The 20,935-nt window shown below is 43.5% G+C and overlaps 1 protein-coding gene across 1 annotated transcript in view; it reads right to left on the bottom strand.

The window, feature by feature from the left end:
- Positions 1-20,935, bottom strand: part of glcci1a (glucocorticoid induced 1a) — a 52,279-nt gene that overhangs the window by 4,905 nt on the left and 26,439 nt on the right. Inside the window, 4 exon segments of the mRNA XM_048230121.1 lie at positions 2,776-2,986; positions 3,428-3,571; positions 6,166-6,330; positions 20,684-20,773. Of these exon segments, the coding sequence (XP_048086078.1) occupies positions 2,776-2,986; positions 3,428-3,571; positions 6,166-6,330; positions 20,684-20,773 (610 nt within the window).

Raw genomic sequence — 20,935 nt, 5'->3', positions numbered from 1 at the left:
TAATCAGTGGTATCGGTCATTTTTCCACCGATCAGCGATATTGAAAGCCGCCACTTTGTCTGTAAGCGTCTCTCTCCTCTGCATTTGCTACTCTGTGGTCAAAAGAGATTAGTCCCCGCCCACTACACCGTCTGATTTGTTAGTTAGCAACGAATGCGCGCCAATGGGGATTGAAGACTGGAACACAGAAAGTTTAGGATTCTCACTGAGGCAGACTGTAGACTGGCTTCAGCTGTGCGGAGCTATTTTTTTGAAGGTAAGGAAGGTAGCCTACATTGCTGAAGTTGCAATGAATCTAATCATCTACAGTGAAGTTACAAAAACACCACTTTGTAAGCTATTGTCTCTTTTGATCCGGATCAATAAGAAGCCTAAAGCACCGCCCTCCTTCATTTAGCGAATTCCCGATTGATGCGATTACTGATGCTGTTTACATCCACAAACTTCGGTGCTGCGTGTCGGAGTTCTCTGCCTCCGCCAAATTTGGATTGTGAATAACGGGACACCTCGGTGGACATAGTACAGACAAGTCCTAAATTATCGATATGATAACGTCAAAAAGTCTAATTGCTCCTTTTGAAGCGGACTGTCAGAAAAGACTACATGCACCTAGGGCCAACCGTAATTTAATCCGACCTGAACAAAATGTCGCCCTGAGCTGGCTATTGCGTGCCTTTTAGGCTCTCAAAGTGCATCTTATAGCCTACATATGGACACAAATTGCATGCTTAAATAGCCTAAGAACTATTTTAAAAAACTGTTTTCGTTAAAACTATTCAACGTAACACTTGCCATCACACATGCACCTCTTCCTCCTCCCTCTCCTGCACTCACAAACGATGGCAAAGCATCCTCTTTGTGACAGGTAATAACAAACACATAGCCATTGTGCAGGCCTACTCTATGAAAATAGTTGCTATCACTCTTGGATTAACATGATAGGCCTACACAGGATATACACTTGCAAGTGATGCAAGTTGATAGACAATTGTGTATCAAAAAGAAGAAAGAAAAGTTTGCATAATTAAATGCTTGCAGATGATTTTTTTTGCAGCATATCGCCTTTACTACCTACCCCTTTTTGACAACTGACATATAGGTTTTACATATCGGTTGTCGGCCTCCCTGTTTGGTAATAAGTGATATCGGTATGACCCTGAAAAAAAAACCACATCGGTCGATCCTAACAGAAGAGCGTCACATCACAAACCACACATGCTGTGGTGTGTGAAAATATGATGGTAAATATTACCGTGTGTTTTTATATAAGTTTTGTGTGAGTGTGTGTGTACCTTTATCTCAGTCATCATCAAAGAAATGCGACGATGATGTGTGTGTGTGTGTGTGTGTGTGTATTGTTGTGTGTGTATTATTATTATTATTATCTGGTCTGTGTGTTATTATTGATGATAGTATTGGCTGGTGTGTGTGTGAAAAATTATTGGGTGTGTGCGTGCGTGTGAATTGTGGTGTAATGTGGGTGTGTAGTGTGTGGTCTGTGTCTGTGGAATTTATTGGTCTGGCCAGTCTGTGGTGTGTGTGTATTATTATTGTGTGGTGTGTGGTCTTTGGTCTGTGGTTGGTGTGTGTATTAGTAATGCGTGTCGCGTCGCATTCAGCTGTGTGTGATAACATTGTGGTAATGGTGTGGTGTGTGTGTGTGTGTGTGTGTGTAATGCGTGTGTAAATGCGTGTGTGTGTGTATGCAATGCGTGTGTGTGTCGCGTGTGTGGCAATATGCGTGTGTGTGCGTGTGTGTGTATTATTATTGTGGGTGTGTGTGTGTAGTCTGTATTATTATTATTGGTGTGTGTGTAGTCTGTCTGTATTGTGGTGTGTTGTGTTTTGTTTATTGTGTGTATAGTGTGTGTGTTAATGCGTGTGTGTGTAATGCGTCTGCATTATTATGTAATGTGTGTAATATTGTTGGTGTGTTTGTGTGTGTATAGTGTGTGTATGCGTATTATTATTGTGTATTAATGCGTCGTGACGTGTGTGTGTGTGTGTGGTATTAATTGCGGTGTGTGTGTGTATGTATTGTGTCGTGTGTTGTGTATGGTGTGTGTGTGTGCTGGCGTGCGTGTATTGTGATGCGTGTGTGTTATTGGTGTATTGCATATTGTGTTTTGTGTGGTGTATTGGCCGTGTGTGTATTATGCGTGGTGTGCTGCGATGCGTGGTGTGTGTGTGCGTATGTGTATGGGTGTGTGATGTGCATCGTGTGGTGTGTATTGTGGTGTGTCGTGTGTGTGTGGTGTTTATTGGTATGTGTATTATTGTGTGTGCGTCGCGTGTGTGTGGTATTAATCGTGTGGGTAATGCGTGTGGTGTGCGTGTGGTAATGCGTGTGTGTGTGCGTGTGTGTGTGTGTGTGGCGGCCTAATTAAGGCCTTCTGCTCGATTAGGCTGTTTTTCTTTCTAGTTGTTTTCAGGTGTGTTCAGGACCCTAACAAGCTGATGAGCTGCACCTGTGTGCAGGTGTGCAGATAAGAAGGACGCTTCCTCTCCCTTGAAGGAGCCATTCTTACTTTGGGTTTGGACATGCAACACTGCTCAGACACATGCAAACACACAACATCCATACATTACTGATGACTGACTTTGACCCACCTCACACTGTTTTGTTTGTTATTTATTTAGTTTAGTTTTAATAAATCCATATTTAGTTAAAGATCCAACCTCTTTTTGTTTGTGGCCTTACCCCTAGGTCATAACAGTGTGTATCTTATTATTCGCCATGGTGTGTGTGTCGTGTGTGTGTGTGCGTGTGTGTACCTTTGTCCCGGTCGATCAGCAGCTGCGTCAATGGGTAAAGGGGCTGCCCCGTGTGAGCTGGCCCGAAACATCTGAGGGAGAACAGGGGACAGAGGCAGCAGCCCCTGGGCGACCAGGGGCACCCTGGGTCTGAGAATGTCCACCTCCTGCTGCTGCTACTCTTTGGCCTGCTGAGGAGGAACAGGACCGCCCATATCAAACACCTCAGAGCCTGGGGAGAAACAGGAGGAGGAGGGGGAGAGAGGGAGGAGAAGGGAAGAGGAGGAGGAAGGAGGAGGAGAAGGAGAAGGAGAGGAAGGAGAAGAAAAGAGAGGAGGGAGAAAAGAGAGAGAAAAGAGGGAGAAAGAAAAGGGGAAGGAAAGAGGGAGGAAAAGAGGAAGGAGAAGGAGGAGAGGGAGGAGAAAAGAAGGGAGGAGAAAAAAGAAGGAGAGAAAAAAAAGAAAGAAGGAGAAAGAGGAAAGAAAAAAGGGAGGAGAAAAGAAGGGAGAGAAAAGAAGGAAGGAGGAGAAGAAAGGAGGAGGAAAGGGAGAAAAAGGAGGAGGAAGAAAAAGGAGGAGGAGAAGACACATGGTGATGAAGATTCCTTTTTACAAAACTCCAGCTCTGGTGTGTGTGTGTGTGTGTGTGTGTGTGTGTGTGCGTGTACCTTTAGCTCCTCCTTCTCCCCTCCCTCTCTGATGAAAACCTTCTCCAGCTCGTGGTTGATGCCCTCCATGCTGCTGGGCACCCTGGAGATGGTCGGCTTGGGGACTGTGATGCTCGACAGCGACATCTGAGACTTGGAGGACATGGGAGACTAGACTAGAGAGAGAGAAGGCAGAGAGGGAGAGAGAGAGAGGGAAGATTTATTAGGAGAAGAGGAAGATTGTGCAATACTAGCTGCACACTACATACACAACTAGGGTTGCCAACCGTTCCGTAAAATACGGAATCGTCCCGTATTTGCCAGGAAAAAGATGTGTTCCGTATTGAACTGATGCAGAACGCATTTTGTTCCGTATTGAACTGATACGGAATGCATTTTGTTCCGTATTATTGAGAATCAACTCGTGCAAATCTATGACAGATCAGTATAATAAGTTAGACTATGAACGAAGAATGCACAATTTGTATGCACGATTCATATGTGATAAAGGGAAACTTTACTGCTGTCATTTAACCCTCTCGGTTTGTCTGTCATCACTATCCCAACAAAGAACACACTTTTCATTTGAGCCACTGTGAGTCACGTAGGCCTTTATCACGCTGATAGTAGTGTGAGATCACATGTCTGGCTCAGAGTTTTACAGTGCATTTGTGCAAGATAGACAAATAGGCCTACTTCCTGCAGAGACAGAAAAAAAGCCAGAAATAAAATAAGGCTTCACCAAATTCAGAGCTTCTGGAGCTGCTTCTGATGTTCAATATATTTTTTTACAGCAATATGACAGCATATCCGCCAGTTCAGTTTTTAGGTTTGAATATAATAGGCTACAAACAGTTATTTCTTTATCAAGTGTTTTTGCATCAAAATGATTCTTGTTTTGCACCAGATAGAAAATGAGTAGGCTAGTAGGCTATAAGAAAATGAGTAGGCTAGTAGGCTATAATGTAGGCAAGAATTTTTTTTTTTGATATATTGTGAGAATGTGCGTTCATTTGACCAAATTGTGCACTCATTTTACTCAATTATGATCTCATTTTACTAGATTGTGCATAGAATGTAGTATATTATGTGCGCATTTTAGTAAATAATGGCTCACAATTTTGTGAAATGATGCACTATTTAGTACAATAATGCATACATAATTTCAATCCCCACCCCCAACTGAAGTGGATGCGGTGTACTGGAAGTGTATTATCGAACCCCCAACTGAAGTGGATGCCGGTCTACTGAAGTGGATGCTGGTGTACTGAAGTGTATTATCGAAACACCCCCCCCCCACCTGAAGTGGATGCCGGTCTACTGAAGTGGATGCTGGTGTACTGAAGTGTATTATCAAAACACCCCCACCCCCACTAACTGAAGTGGATGCGGTCTACTGAAGTGTATTATCCCCCCCCCCCCCTTATTTTCATATCAGAAAGTTGGCAACCCTACACTGTGACAGAAAGAGGAGTGACCACTAAGCAATGCGCCTACACACACACACACACACACACACGCACACACAGTGTATTGATGAGGTGTAAAAAATGTTTGTAATGTTTGTATATGTTTGTTTGTTTGTTTACTTATTTGTAATTATTATTATTCCTGTGAACGCTTTGGCAATGCATCATATGATTTGTCGTGCCAATAAAGCATATTTGAATTAAATTGAATTGAGAGAGAGAGAGAGAGAGAAAGAGAGAGAGAGAGAGATCGAAGATCACAAGAAAATAAGATACTTATTAGGAGAAGATTGTGCAATACTAGCCGCACACTACATACACAACTGTGACAGAAAGAGGAGTGTACACACACACACACACACACTGTGACAGAAAAAGGAGTGTACACACATGCGTGCGCACACACACACACACACACACCACATACAATACTGTGACAGAAAAAGGAGTGTACACACACATGTGCGAACACACACACACACCACATACACAACTGTGACATTAAAAGGAGTGTACACACATGCATGCGCGCACACACACACACACACACACACAGGTCCACACTGTGTGGGTGTTTGTGTCTGTGTGTGTGTGTGTACACCAGGTCCACACTGGGAAGTGTATTAATACACTACACATGTCAATGAAGGGCAGCCGTGGCCCACTGGTTAGCACTCTATATATACTTATACTATATACAAACACAGAGGCCTCTGTGTGTGTGTGTGTGTGTGTACACACGTACACGTGTTTACAGCAATTGATTCAAGTTTATAGAATTAAACCTTTGGATTAGCCACACTACAAAACATCTGTACTATACAACACATCACAGAGGACCTATTCATTTGGTTACTCAATGTAATCTAATCACACACACACACAGAGATACAAACACACAAAAAAACACAAAAACACAAAAACACACACACACAAACACACACACAGGTCATAGGGGTCAGGTCAGTATCGCAGGGACTGATTTATCTTAATTTATAGAGTAAACTTCATGTATGCGTGGGTGTGTGAGTGTGTGTGTGTGTGAGAGAGAGTGAGAGAGTGTGTGTGTGTGTGTGAGTGAGAGTGAGAGAGTATGTGTGTGTGTGTGTGTGTGGCTGTGTGGGTGTGAGAGACTGTGTGTGTGTGTGTGTGTGTGTGTGTGTGTGTTAGAGTGAGAGTGTGTGTGTGTGTGTGAGAGAGTGAGAGTGTGTGTGTGTGTGAGAGAGAGTGTGTGCGTGTGTGTGTGTGTGAGAGAGAGTGTGTGCGTGTGTGAGTGTGTGTGTGTGCGTGTCTCACCGTTGCTTGGCTGGCCATGTTGGCGGTGCTGGGCTGTCCACTGGGTGTGTTGCCTGGCGACGGGGCCGAGTGTTGTTGAGGGATGGGCAGCGGAGACAGGCGCTCCTTCCCCTCCTTACGAGCCGCCTGCTTACTGCGCTGCAGCTGCTGCCGGAGCTTAGCGATCTACAGAGAGAGGGAGAGAGAGCGAGAGATAGAGAGAGAGGAAAGAGAGAGAGAGAGAGGAGAGAGGAAAGAGAGAGGGAGGGAGGGAGAGAGAGAGGAAAGAGAGAAAACAGAAAATTACCAACCACTCAACACATCAAAATGACCACGTACGCTACTGCATCAGAATGACCACGTACGCTACTGTGCAAACCACAGTGCACACCCACACACACACACACACACATACACACACATACTTCATGTATGCGTGGGTGTGTGAGTGTGTGTGTGTGTGAGAGATATATATATGTACACACACACACAAACACACACATATATACACACACACACACGCAAATATACGTGTAGCCACATCTTGTGGCAGTCGTGCTCTGACGCCGTGAGAAAGTGGTGCAAATGTAGGCGTCACGTCAGGATGCTCCACCAGGGGGCAGTATGGCGTGAGCAGGAACAGGAGAGGAGAGGAGGCCAGCCTACCGAGGAGCTCTCATCACAGAGGTTGGAAGAAGAGGAGACTATTTCTTGGTTTAAATTAGTATTTTACCTGGTTGCTCCAATTTCTGGACGACATTTTTTAGTTTATTTGAAAGGCCTTCACCATAAAAGTGAAGTAAAAGTGAAGAAATTGGGCAGCCGTGGCCCACTGGTTAGCACTCTGGACTTGTAACCGGAGGGTTGCCGGTTCGAGCCCTGACCAGTGGGCCGCGGCTGAAGTGCCCTTGAGCAAGGCACCTAACCCCTCACTGCTCCCCGAGCGCCACTGTTGATGCAGGCAGCTCACTGCTCCGGGATTATGTGTGCTTCACCTCACTGTGTGTTCACTGTGTGCTGTTTGTGTTTCACTAATTCACCGATTGGGTTAAATGCAGAGACCAAATTTCCCTCACGGGATCAAAAAAGTATATATACTTATACTTACATAATGTATATCTTAGCCACACAAACCTTATTTGTCACTAAAATGGACAATGAATAAATAAAAAAAAGAACATTTAAAACAATAAAGGCACAAATGCATATAATATAAAACCAAAAAAAATATTTTTTAACAATTTTAACAATGAACACAGAAGGTCAGAATCGAAAGTAACAGAACGTCAGAGCTAAACTCATGTAATCCACTGAGAGAAAGTGTCTCACTGGAGAGAGACTCCCCGCTGTTAATCCCAAAGCTGAACGTAGCTGCGGGATGCCAAACACACACACACACACACACACACACACATACACACACACACACACACACACACACACACTCACACTCACACACACACACACACACACACACACACACACACACACACACACACACCACACACACACACACACACACACACACACACATACACACACACACACACACACACACACACACACACACACACACACACACACTCACACACACACAAATGAGACAGTGTATACACTCACTCACTGCCAACTCACCCACACACTCACCCACACACACACACACACACAAATGAGACTGAATATCACTTATACTATAAGTTTGCCCCCATATTTCTTTTTCATTTCCTTAAATTCTAAATTCTCTATTTAATACTTTTCACATAGTGTTAATTTGCTCGGACCGTTGCGCCACCAGGCATTTTTGATTCCATGTTTCTGCCACATTGTCTTACAACCTTTTGGCATGTGGCAGTGTCATTTTCAGCCAGAGCAAACATATTGGTCAAGAGAAAATCCACATTAAATCAATATTTGCCAGGGGTATGAATAATTTTGTTCTTATCTGTACATATACACAACACACACTTTTGCTCAAACTTACTCATACCTTCTCATTCACACACACACACACACACAGCCTTTCTAAGAAATGCGTGTTCCCGTGCTCTGAAGAAGTTTGGGTCATGGATGTTTGAAGTGTGTGTGTGTGTGTGTGTGTGTGTGTGTGTGTGTGTGTGTGTGTGTGTGTGTGTGTGTGTGTGTGTGTGTGTGTATGTGTGTGTGTAAGAAAGTGAAGTGTGTTTGTCCAGAGGCCCCTCAGTGTGCTCTCTCAGAGGCTTACAGCTCCTTACACCTTTTAAGTGGATTTAGGCCAGATTTATTCACTTAGCCTAGCCACCACCTCACAAAGGCCTGAATTCACACACACACACACACACGCACACAGATCCACACACAGACACACACACACACGCACGCCCACACACGCACAGACACACGCACAGACATGCACAGACACACACGCACAGACACACACACAAACACACAGACCTTCACATGTGTGTGTGTTTGTGTGTGTGTGTGCAGACTTAAGCCTCTAGTAAACATTCCCTGAAAGACACACTTTCCATCTGTGACACATGGTAATCTCTGAATGAACCGAGGTTGGCCGAAATAGACTTTTATTTGAGGTGCGTGCGTGCGTGCGTGCGTGCGTGCGTGCGAGCGTGTGCGTGTGTGTGCGTGTGTGTGTGCATGGCCCTTTGCTCTCCAAGGCTGCTTATTGGCCTCAGTCTATTGTGAACCAGTTTGCCTGTTTGTTTCTGTTGCCCGAGATACATCAGACCATAATGAGCTTGTGTGTGTGTGTGTGTAAAACAGGTAGATTACAGTTTGTGTGTTTGTGGGAGAGTGCCTGCTGGTCTATTTATGCCTTGTATGTGTGCATACAGTACGTGTGTGAGTGTCTGTGTGTGTGTGTGTGTGTGTGTGTGTGTGTGTGGTCGTGGTCCAGTAGTACCCGTGAGAATTTGTATCTGCACTAGGCTGGTTCCTGTTCTATTTCTGCCGCATGAGATCTGCCTTAACAAGCTTCACTTCTCTCAACACTCTCTCTCTCTCTCTCTCTCTCTCTCTCTCCCCCTCTCTCTCTCCCTCTCGTTTTTCTCCTCTCTCACTCACTCACTCTCACACACACACACTCACTCACACACACACACACACACACACACACACACACACACACACACACACACACACGTGGGTCAATGACGTGACATGCAGCCTCCTTCTCCTCTAGAACGCACTGGCACCTCTCCCTCTCTCTCACCCTCACACACACACACACACACACTCTCTCTCACCCTCACACACACATCTACGTATGGCCACCAAATGCAAATACACACCTGTATATCTCACACACACACACTCTCTCTCACCCTCACACACACACACACACATCTACGTATGGCCACCAAATGCAAATACACACCTGTATATCTCACACACACACACACACTCTCTCTCACCCTCACACACACACACACATCTACGTATGGCCACCAAATGCAAATACACACCTGTATATTTCACACACACACACACTCTCCACACACACACACACACACACATCTACGTATGGCCACCAAATGCAAATACACACCTGTATATTTCACACACACACACACTCTCTCTCACCCCCACACACACACACACACACACATCTACGTATGGCCACCAAATGCAAATACACACCTGTATATCTCACACACACACACACACACTCTCTCACAACCTCACATCTACGTATAGCCACCAAATGCAAATACACACCTGTATATCTCACACACACACACATCTACGTATGGCCACCAAATGCAAATACACACCTGTATATCTCACACACACACACTCTCTCACACCCTCACACACATCTACGTATGGCACCAGGGGAATCCAAATGCAAACACCTGTATATCTCACACACACACACACACACATACACCTGTATATCTCACACACTCACACACCTGTATATCTCACACACACACACACACACACATACACTTGTATATCTCACACACTCACACACCTGTATATCTCACACACACACACACACACACTTACACACACACACCTGTATATCTCACACTCACACACACACACACCTGTATACTGTATCTCACACACTCACACCTGTATATCTCACACACTCACACACACACACGCACACACGTATATCTCTCACACACACACACACACCTGCATATCTCAAACACACACACACACACACCTGTATATCTCACACACTCACACAAAAACTCACCAAAAAAGAAGGGTTCACTGGCCTGTTCTTCTTCTTCAGTGAATTGTTTTTTAGCAGTTTGCAAACGGAGTGCATTACCACCACCATCTGCTGGACTGAGGTGTAATGGCAAGTGTACCCCTCAGACTCGTAATGGCCGCCGGGTGAATAGGGATTGGGCCTATCACCTGGGTCTATCCCCTGGGATTGGGCTCATCAGCTAACTACTGGTCACATCTGAGACTTGTTACCTGGGATTGGGCTCATAAGCTAACTACTGGTCACATCTGAGACTTGTTACCTGGGATTGGGCTCATCAGCTAACTACCGGTCACATTTGAGACTGGGCCTTTCGGCTAAGGCATAAAACAAAAGGTTTGGTTCCGGTTGGTTGGCAGTTGAGGCCATGGGTCGGTAGGGATTTTTTTTTCCCCCAGTGGCAGTAAGGGATGGGTAGAAAATCAGTCCCTCCAGGATTTCACAAGGTTTTTTGAAACTGTTTCGACCTAAAATGCCTGGATGGAAGTTGCGGTGTTTTTAGCTGTTTCTTGTGGAGAAATTATGGAGGAAGTGAAAATTGCAAAAATAGTTTTTTTTTTTTTCTTTTTTTTTTAAATTTAGGGCAATTAAGGTTAGTAGGACCAAAATCACACTGATAATCTTGATGCTTATTAAAAAAGGATAATCAAAGGTAAACAGTAAGGATTACAGAAAATCAAAGTAGGCCTACTTTACTTCTGCTTTGACTGAGGTAATTCACAAAGCAGTACAACCTTTTGTAGAACTGTCCAAAAAAACACAGTCACCTAAAGAGATGGCATCATGTCATATGTTTCAATACATTCATATATTTTGTAATTCATATTAAGTTCATATCTTTTTAATAATTCATAGTCTGTGGCCTGCATAATTACTAATAGCCAAGTAAGTATCTAGTAATTTCATATTGATGTAGACTTTTTGACTACGCTTCTGTTTAATGTCATTACATTGGTGGTGTACGTCTAATTGACTGCCTGCCCCTTTAAGGATGTGAGAGTAGCCTAATTACATTTCTGAGTGGATTGGAAGGCTTGCATCTCACTGTGTTCGGCTACTTGTGTAAATCACTTTTTGCATAGTGCATTACGATATGTGGATGCAATTGGGAATGTCTTCTATGTCATTAGTTAAAATAAATGTTAAAAAAACAACTTGAATGAAATCATTCTTGGATCATAGAAGAGGTACTGTAAATGTCTTGCAATTTTATTAATTTCTATGATTTTGGTAGCACTACTCAAACTAAGCCCACAAGCTAGCAAACATGACATAAGCTAAAAGGACATATCCAGGTAAACGTTTGCCAATGGGTTGCATAGCCTACTCAAATGTCAGTAAACTAAGTAGGCCTTAATTAACTTACTTTCATAGCCTAGGTAGGTTAGCAACACCAGGTTGAGAGATGCAAGTAAGCAGATCATTAACGTTAGCCTTCTATTTATTGTCATCAAAACTGCAGAGGAACGAACACGTTAGGGCAGTCTTTGGTGTCATATGCAGAAGGTGCAGAAGTAAGTGTGCCATCTGGCTCAATATTCTGCGCGAGGGACTGTTGTGGTAGGTGAAATTTCACGGTGAAACTACGATGATTGTAGCCTGGCGGGCCGCCGCTAGGGTGCGTCTAGATTTCTAGGCTACAATGATTGGTCAAATTTGCGAAAAAGTTGCGGTGTTTGGACAAAATTGCGAGTGCCTTGGTAAGTGACGAAAACAATCGTCTTCATGAACAGCTGTGCATAGGCTACTTTGTAAAAGAGAGAATACGCTCATCCCTATACATAACGCAAGGGGTAATTAATGTAACTATAGTTCGCCTTTTATTTGTGGATTTATTTAATGTAGCCTAGACTATTTAGTGTTATTTCTTCCCCAAGCTCACAAAATAAATTTGGGTCGCACATAAATTGACAGGGTCGGTCGGAAACCGGAACCCAAGAATTTTTTTTTTATGCCCAATTACCGGTCCGCACTCACGTGCTGCATGGCACATGCTAACACCCTACTCATAGTCCAAGCTCAAGATCAAAAGCACAGTCTACTCAAAGCACAGACTATCAGTTTACTCTAAACACAGACTAACAGTCTACTCAAAGCACAGACTAAGTCTACTCTAAGCACAGGCTAACAGGGTAACAGTCTACTCTAAGAACAGGCTAACAGTTTACTCAAAGCACAGGCTAACACAGTCTACTCTACTGTAAGCGCTGGCTAACACAGTCTACTCTAAGCGCAGGCAAACAGTTTACTCAAGGCACAGGCTAACAGTCTCCTCTAAGCACAGGCTAAATGCAGTTGGTTACTCAATTCTATCAGCACAGCCATTGGTTGTGTTGAATGTACTGCTCTATCGGTCATGCCGAATAAGCGATTGTGATTGGTGCCTGGGTTTTTGGAACATTGGAACCAGCAGGTCCGCCTTGGTTCTCCGAGGCTAGGCTAACAGTCTACAAAAAGCACTAACAGGCTAACTCAAAGCACAGGCTAACTACCTAGCTCCACCATCCCAGCCCAGCAAAACAGAGCAAAGCACAGCAGCTGTATTAAGCTAAGCTACTGAAGGCCTACCTGTGTGTGTTAGCTAAGCTAGGCTACTGAAGGCCTACCTGTGTGTGTTAGCTTAACTAAGCTAAGCTACTGAAGGCCTACCTGTGTGTGTTAGCTAAGCTAGGCTACTGTGGGCCTACCTGTGTGTGTTAGCTAAGCTAGGCTACTGCAGGCCTGTCTGTGTGTTTGCTACGCCAAGTTACTGCAGGCCTGTCTAAGGAGCTCTACCTTAGCGTCTTAAATCCACACTGGTTTTTACGATGTCTGGGCACTGAGCCTGACACTATGTGTGTGTGTGTGTGTGTGTGTGTGTGTGTGTGTGTGTGTGTGTGAGGGGGATGAGCGGGCGATAGCGGGAGCACCCATAAAATGTTGTGGGTTATGGGCCGTTGCTGAGAGGAAATGGGTAGTTATGAAGTGTGTGTGTGTGTGTGTGTGTAGGATAAAGCTTAACACTATCGATGCAGCACGGGCGGCAGGAACGGCTGAGATAAGACTCACCCCCCTAACCCACACACACACACACCGCCCTAACCACTCCACAAAACACACAAACTCTCTCAGGAAGTCTAGAGCCACAACGGAAGTTGTATTTTTTAGCACAATGGGATAAGCAGCCTTTGTCTGTATGTATTTATTAGTATGCGCATGTAAAGTGTGTGTGTACTGGAATAGATAGATAGATAGATAGATAGATAGCAGGGATGGAAATTAAATATTTTTTCCACCTGCCACTGTGGCTGGTGGATTCCAAAATCTACCAGCCACTCAACTTTTTTACCAGCCACTAGAGAAATGGCATGAAAATGTGATATCATGATTATAGTAGGCTACTTAAAATGATCACGGCATTATTGCGATACGACTAAAATGTGCTGAATTTTGCCCTAAACCTACAAGCACAGTAGCAACAAAACTAAAAGCCAATAATATGCCATAGTGTCATGTCATAAAAGTGGTGTGGCTCCTTTAAAGGGGTGGTTCAGGATTTTGGACAGATATTACCAAGGCTACTACTAGGTATCCCCATTGGAGTGCGCTTTACTGTTTACTTTTTGGCGCAGTACTACTAACTGGAGCAAGTATAATTCCGCCGCTGCTAAGACACTAGTCCCTCAAAATGTAATGCGATCGTTGAAATGCAAGGATAGAATAATGTTAGAAATAAAACTATCAATACAGACATTTACATCAATAGTCTGGCGTTATAATTTATTTGCCTTGGGTGTACTTTGGAGTGGGTAAGACTGTTTTTAGTGGCAGGCTAGCACATACCGTTGACTTGCGCTAGCCTAGCACCTGCAAACTCTGCAATTAGAAGGACTGGATGAAACGTGTTGAAAACGGTCTCCACTGATAAATATCACACTTGCTTACTTGGAAATGAGGTCCTATGTCCAAAATCCTGAACCACCCCTTTAAGACTCCGTTTGTGTGAGTTCTGGAGCATCCTATAATCGACTCTCCAACTTGATCTAACTATACTGTACATCATCTGATTTAAATATTTACAGGTTTCAAGGCTATATTTAACATTTAGTATTTATTTTCTGTTTGGCCTGGTATGAAATCATGCACTGAACAATAAATGCACAGCTCAGCTTTAGGAAACTTGCTTAGCATTTTGTGAAACTACACTGGAAAAACTCTGGTCTTAATATTTACAGTTATCTAGGCGATATTGTTAACATTTATTTTTTATTTGGCCGTATCGTGTATTACAACAGTCCAAAGTTAGAGACCTCGTAGACATTTGCTTCAAATTCAAAACCGGAATACTCGAACGGCTAATTGAATAACGGAATGCTTTACACCTATGTGTTCGGTAAATTCTGCTGTTTATTCTGATATGTAGGCTAATCTCTTGAATGAAAAGTTTGTGGGATATTCCACCACAACGAATGGGTGTGGAGATGTCCGCCTGTTTGCCTCATAGATCTAAATACGGTAGTAGCATGTCATCTTGTTTTCCGTTAAGGTGTCGCGGGCCGGATTAAAATAGCTACGGGCCACTTCAAAAGACAAATTTGCGTGAGAATATTAGTCTGTTTAGATACAACGCAGATCCACAGATCTCACTAGATTTGTTTATGCAGTGAAATAAGCTAGCAGTGGCACATGAGAGCATAGCGACAGTTTCTTAATGGTAATGGCAAAGAGTGAAGCACTGCACCAGTGACTATAGGCTGTGCTGGGCTATGCTGGGCTATGCTGGGCTGTGCTGGGCTATGCTGGGCTATGCTGGGCTGTGCTGGGCTGTGCTGGGCTATGCTGGGCTGTGCTGCGGGCTATGCTAGGCTATGCTGCGGGCTATGCTGCAGGTGGCGGCTCACTGGTAGTTGTTGAACTTCAAATCAGCGCGATTTACGGCTGGTAGCGTTACATGATCCCTACAGACACTTTCTTATTTTTAACCGTCAATAACTATGAAAATTAGATCAGATCTGACTATTTGTGGTAGCCTATGCTAGCTCTATTTATCTACCCGCCACAGTGGCTGGTAAGTTGCCCAAATTCACCCGCCAGCGCACAAAACTACCCGCATTTGGCGGGGGGCGGGTGGCTAATTTCCATCCCAGATATAGATAGATAGATAGATAGATAGATAGATAGATAGATAGTAATAATAATAATGAATATAGCTGCAAGCAGCAATGAGGGGGCCAAGCAGTCAGTTCAGCAGTCCAAATTTGTCATGTAACTCAATGCGGTTGCATCAGTTATATAGCATTAAGCAGTCACAGCAAGTTCCATGCCAAACAACCCAAGATTGGCTGAGTTACAAGGTAATTTCCTGTTTGGCGGCTTCGCCACCAATTTCGATTGGCTGTTACGGGCGAATGCTTTTGTCAATCATTGTAGAAAATTAAGCACTGATAAGGCATGGTCTGAAGATGGTCTGTGCCAATTTTAGTGAAAATCAGATGTAATTTGAGACCTGCGAAAACTTTTTAGTGTTTTTGATTAAATCCAATATGGCGGTTAAAACAATTATGGTGATGTCAAAAGTTTGCCTGTGTTGGCCTAAGGACCTCCGACAGTATTACCAGACACCACTAGTAAGTTTTAATTCCAACCACATCAACAGCTACAGGCCAAAATGCATTTTTGCTAATTCCAGCGCCCCCTAGGGGTCAAAGGTCATCAATTTGTTTGAGCGTCTTCCGGATAGGGTAAGTAGTATATCTACTAAGATTGGTTACGATACATGAAAGGGTTGCTGAGATATGAGCTCACTTCCTGTTTGGCGGCTTTGCCACAAATTTCGATTGGCTGTCACGGGAGAACGGTTTTAGTTCCGAAGACGAAAATTGATAACTTTTGTGCGGCTTGGTCTAAAGATCATATGTACTAAGTGTGAATGTGTGTGTGTGATGCTACTGTGTATTCATGTCATAAGTTTCGTGAAAATCGGACAAACTATGTGAGGCGTGAAACTTTTTAAAGGTTTTTGAAAAAATCCAAAATGGCGGAAATTGACGTCATAGGGTGCGTTGAACTCGGCTTGGTCCAAGGATTCCAAAGATACCGGCCAACGGGTCAAAAGTTACGTGCGTGAATGCACATCCAACTTTGGCCTGTTGGTGGCGCTAGAGGGTTCGACAGGGAGGCATGAAACTTGGTGAAATAAATTATTGGAGTGTCCCCAATCAGTGTGCCAAATTTCACAACTTTTCACCAGACGGTTCTATGGGCTGCCATAGACTTCCATGGCGGAATAATAATAATAATAATAGGGAAGAAAACGTAGAAACACAATGGGTGCCTTCGCTGCTTGGCCCCCAATAATAATAATAATAACAATAATAATAAGCAGCTTTATTTGTATAGCACCTTTCATACACAGAATGCAGCTCAAAGTGCTTTACATTTGAAGCATGTAACACAATAATATTCAGTCAGTCATTATCAATCACTTTCACTTTTCTTCATTGCTGTGGCTGTTTATGATCCGATCAGCAACATATCAGAAATATAGAAAACGACATGTCATAAGACTGGCAGCCTTAATCCTCTTACCCCCCACAAGCACGCCATATGGCAACTGTGGCAAGGAAAAACTCCCCATATTCCAGGAAGAAACCTTGAGCAGAATCTGACTTAATAGGGGAGCCCATCTGCTTCTGGCTGGCAAGCCTCAATAGTAGCAGATGTAGAATAATCTGAAAAAGTAGTCTACAGGATAAGATGAGTTAACTAAAAGCTTTCCTGTACAGGTATGTTTTCAGATCTTTTTTTAAAAATATTTACTGAACTCGCCTGCTTGATGTACAGAGGCAGGGTGTTCCATAGTTTGGGGCATAATGGATAAAAGCAGCTTCTCCACTTTGTTTGTGGAGCACTTTGGGTAACGATTAAAAAGATTAGAATTGGATGATCTAAGTTTCCTTTGTGGTTGATAAGATATTAAAAGCTCAGAGATATATGAAGGTGCTATGCCATTCAGAGCTTTGTAAGTAATTAACATAATCTTAAAATCAATTCTATAGGAAACAGGGAGCCAGTGCAGTTCAGCCAACACAGGGGTGATCAAAGTCAAAGTCAAAGTCAGCTTTATTGTCAATTTCTTCACATGTTCCAGACATACAAAGAGATCGAAATTACGTTTCTCACTATCCCACGGTGAAGACAAGACATATTTGACCAATTTTAAGTCCACAGACAAACATAACATTCAAGTAAACAAAAAAGTAAGTAAATAAGTAAATAAGAGGGCACATATAATAATAATGAAAAAATAAGAGCAGCAAAATTTTGTTGAAATTGTGCATAGACAGTCAATAAAATACTAGTGCAAATACTGTAAAATACTATAAAATACTGTTTGACCTAAGTAATAAAGAAAGTGGCATAGTGGTGCAAGTTATGTAAGAGCAGCAGAAGTGTTGTGTTTTCAGGACAACAACACCAAGTTGTAAAGTGTACAAGTGTGCAAGTGTTCAAGTGTGCAGGTGGAGTAGTGCAGGCGGCCATTGTGGGTCCAATGTCCAGGATGTTATGTAGCTGAGGGTGGAGGGGGAGAGGAGGGAGAGAGTTCAGCATCCTTACAGCTTGGTGTATGAAGCTGTTAGTGAGTCTGGTAGTCTTGGGGCGCAGGCTTCTGTACCTCTTCCCAGAGGGCAGTAGATCAAACAGATTGTGAGCGGGTGACTTGCATCACTCACAATTTTGGTGCCTTACTTGGGTGAGGTGGGTGGTGTAAATGTCCTTCAGGGAGGGGAGTGAAGCACCAATGATCCTTCCAGCTGTGTTCACTATGCGCTGCAGGGCTTTCCTTTCCTGATGTGTTCTCTCTTCTTGGTCTTAGTTAAAAGTCTAGCCGCAGAGTTCTGTATGAGTGCCAATTTCTTTAGATGTTTTTTGGGAAGACCAGTGAAAAGTGCATTGCAGTAGTCTAACCTGCTAGTGATAAAGGCGTGAATTAGTTTTTCTGCATCTTGTTGAGTTAAAAAAGGGCCGCACTTTGGCAATGTTTCTCAAGTGGAAATAGGCTGTCTGAGTAACTTTACTGATATGGGGCTTAAAACTTAACTCTGCATCTAACATGACACCAAGGCTTGTAACTTTTGGTTTGACCTGGTGCGCCAAGTTCCCCAGATTACAAAGAACAATATCTCGCTTTAGTTTTGGTCCAACCAAAAGTCCCTCTGTTTTGTCATCATTTAGTTTCAAAAATGTTTTGCTCATCCACTGATTAATGGAGGTTAGGCATGCAGTGAGGGAGCAAAGGCCATCTGGGTTAGTTGGCTCCACAGAAATATACAATTGGGTATCATCTGCGTAGCTGTGGAAGTTTACATTATGCTGACTTATGATGTTTCCCAATGGAAGCATATATAGGGAAAATAGCAGGGGACCAAGGCAGCTCCCCTGGGCCACACCAAAAGGCAAGTCATGTTTTTCAGATACATGATCTCCTAGACTGATATAAAAATCTCTGCCAGTAATGCAGGTTTGAAAACAGTTTAGAGCATTATCAGAGAGACCCACCCACTTTGCAAGGCGGTGAATTAGGATGCTATGATCAATGGTGTCAAATGCCGCACTCAAATCCAGAAGAATAAGGATTGAGACTTTGTTTGAGTCAGTAGCCAGTCTGAGATCATTGACTATTTTTACTAGAGCCGTTTCTGTGCTGTGATTTGATCTAAAACCTGATTGGAATTTTTCAAGGATACTGTTTTCGTTGAGGAAGGTATTTAACTGATTACAAACAACTTTTTCAAGTACTTTGCTCAAGATAGATAGATACTTTATTGATCCCCAGGGGAAATTCAAGGTCACAGTAGCATCACACACACACATTCACTAACAGCAGAAAGTAATTAAAAGTATATAATATAAAAAACACAACTAAGCAATAAGGACAGTAGAAGATAAATATATACTAAATACTAAATATACTAAAATACAAATTATACTAAATAACACAATTCTAAAAAAACAGTATCCACATAGTGGGTGATTAATCAAACAAGATGCTTTGCAATGACTGAGGCAGGGACTGAGCCTGTGATTCTCTCAAGCATAATGTAAAGTAAGGTAAGGTGCTCTGTGTGAATGAGTGTCATGGTGATGGTGCAAATGTCAAACAGTGCAACAGTGCAAGAATAAAGTCTATATATATATATATAACTATATTAAGGACGGTATAAGTGTGGTCACAGTTCGGCTGTGGCATGGAGGGAGGGGTTATGCATATGTGCTAATACAGCACGCAAACAGTGAGGCAGAAAGACAGTGGTAAAAAGTGGCTAGTGGACAGACAGTATCCAAACATGGAGGGGGTGAAGAGGCAGACAGACTATGCAGAGAAGTCTATCTCTCCTCTTCCCTTAAGTGAAGCATTGAACAGTTCAATGGCCCTGGGGACAAATGACTTTCTCAGTCTGTCAGTTGTGCAAGGCAGTGAGCGAAGTCTCCAGCTGATCAGGCTCTTCTGCTTAACAATAGTGCTGTGGAGTGGATGACACTCATTGTCCAAGATGTTGATCAGTTTGTTCAGGGTCCTTTTGTCAGACAGTGAAGTGATGCACTCCAGTTCAGCTCCCACTACAGAGCCAGCTTTCCTTACCAGCCTGTCAATTCGCCCCACATCCTTCTTCCTTGTGCTTCCTCCCCAACATACTACTGCATAGAAGAGGACGCTGGCAACAACAGACTGGTAGAACATCCTGAGGAGCTTGCTGCACACATTGAAGGACCGCAGCCTCCTCAGGAAGTACAGCCTGCTCTGCCCTTTCGTAGTGTGCGTCAGTGTTGGCTGACCAGTCCAGTTTATTGTCCAGGTGGAGACCCAGGTACTTGTAGGTGCTTACCACATCCACATTGACCCCATCAATGGAGATTGGTAGCAGAGTGGGCTTAGACCTGCGGAAATCCACCACCATCTCCTTGGTCTTTGAAGTGTTGAGTTGAGGGTGATTGAGTTTGCACCATTGCACAAAGTCCTCCACCAGGCTCCTGTACTCCTCCTGCCCGTTCCTGATACACCCCACAATTGCAGTATCGTCAGAAAACTTCTGCATGTGGCATGACTCAGTGTTGTAGCAGAAGTCAGATGTGTACAGGGTGAACAGGACTGGAGAGAGCACAGTTCGCTTGTGGTTGTATGATGGTGTTACCCACAGCCCTCTTTCTAGATGGTGATGTGTGTGTGTGTGTGTGTGTGATCTGACTACTCAGCATTTTACTGTCTTCACACAGCACAAGGCAGCAGTGTGTGTGTGTGTGTGTGTGTGTGTGTGTGTGTGTGTGTGTGCCTACCTCTTTGAGCTGGTCAGAACTGCCCCACGATGCGGAGCGCTGGTGTGTGCTCCTGTTCTCGGTTTCTTCTTCACTCCAACATCCAGGAGTCTGCAAACACACACACACACACACACAGACAGAGATTAGAAATATATAGTCTTTATTTGACCTATTGACCTATTCTCCAATGCTTTTTGGAAACACACACACACAGGCACTATACACACTCCTGTTCACACACACACACACACACACACACACACACACACA

This window comes from Alosa alosa, chromosome 20 (assembly GCF_017589495.1).
Source record: "Alosa alosa isolate M-15738 ecotype Scorff River chromosome 20, AALO_Geno_1.1, whole genome shotgun sequence".
Taxonomy (NCBI): Eukaryota; Metazoa; Chordata; class Actinopteri; order Clupeiformes; family Clupeidae; genus Alosa; species Alosa alosa.
Note: the sequence above shows the minus strand (reverse complement) of the source record. Positions and strands in the feature narration are given on the sequence as shown.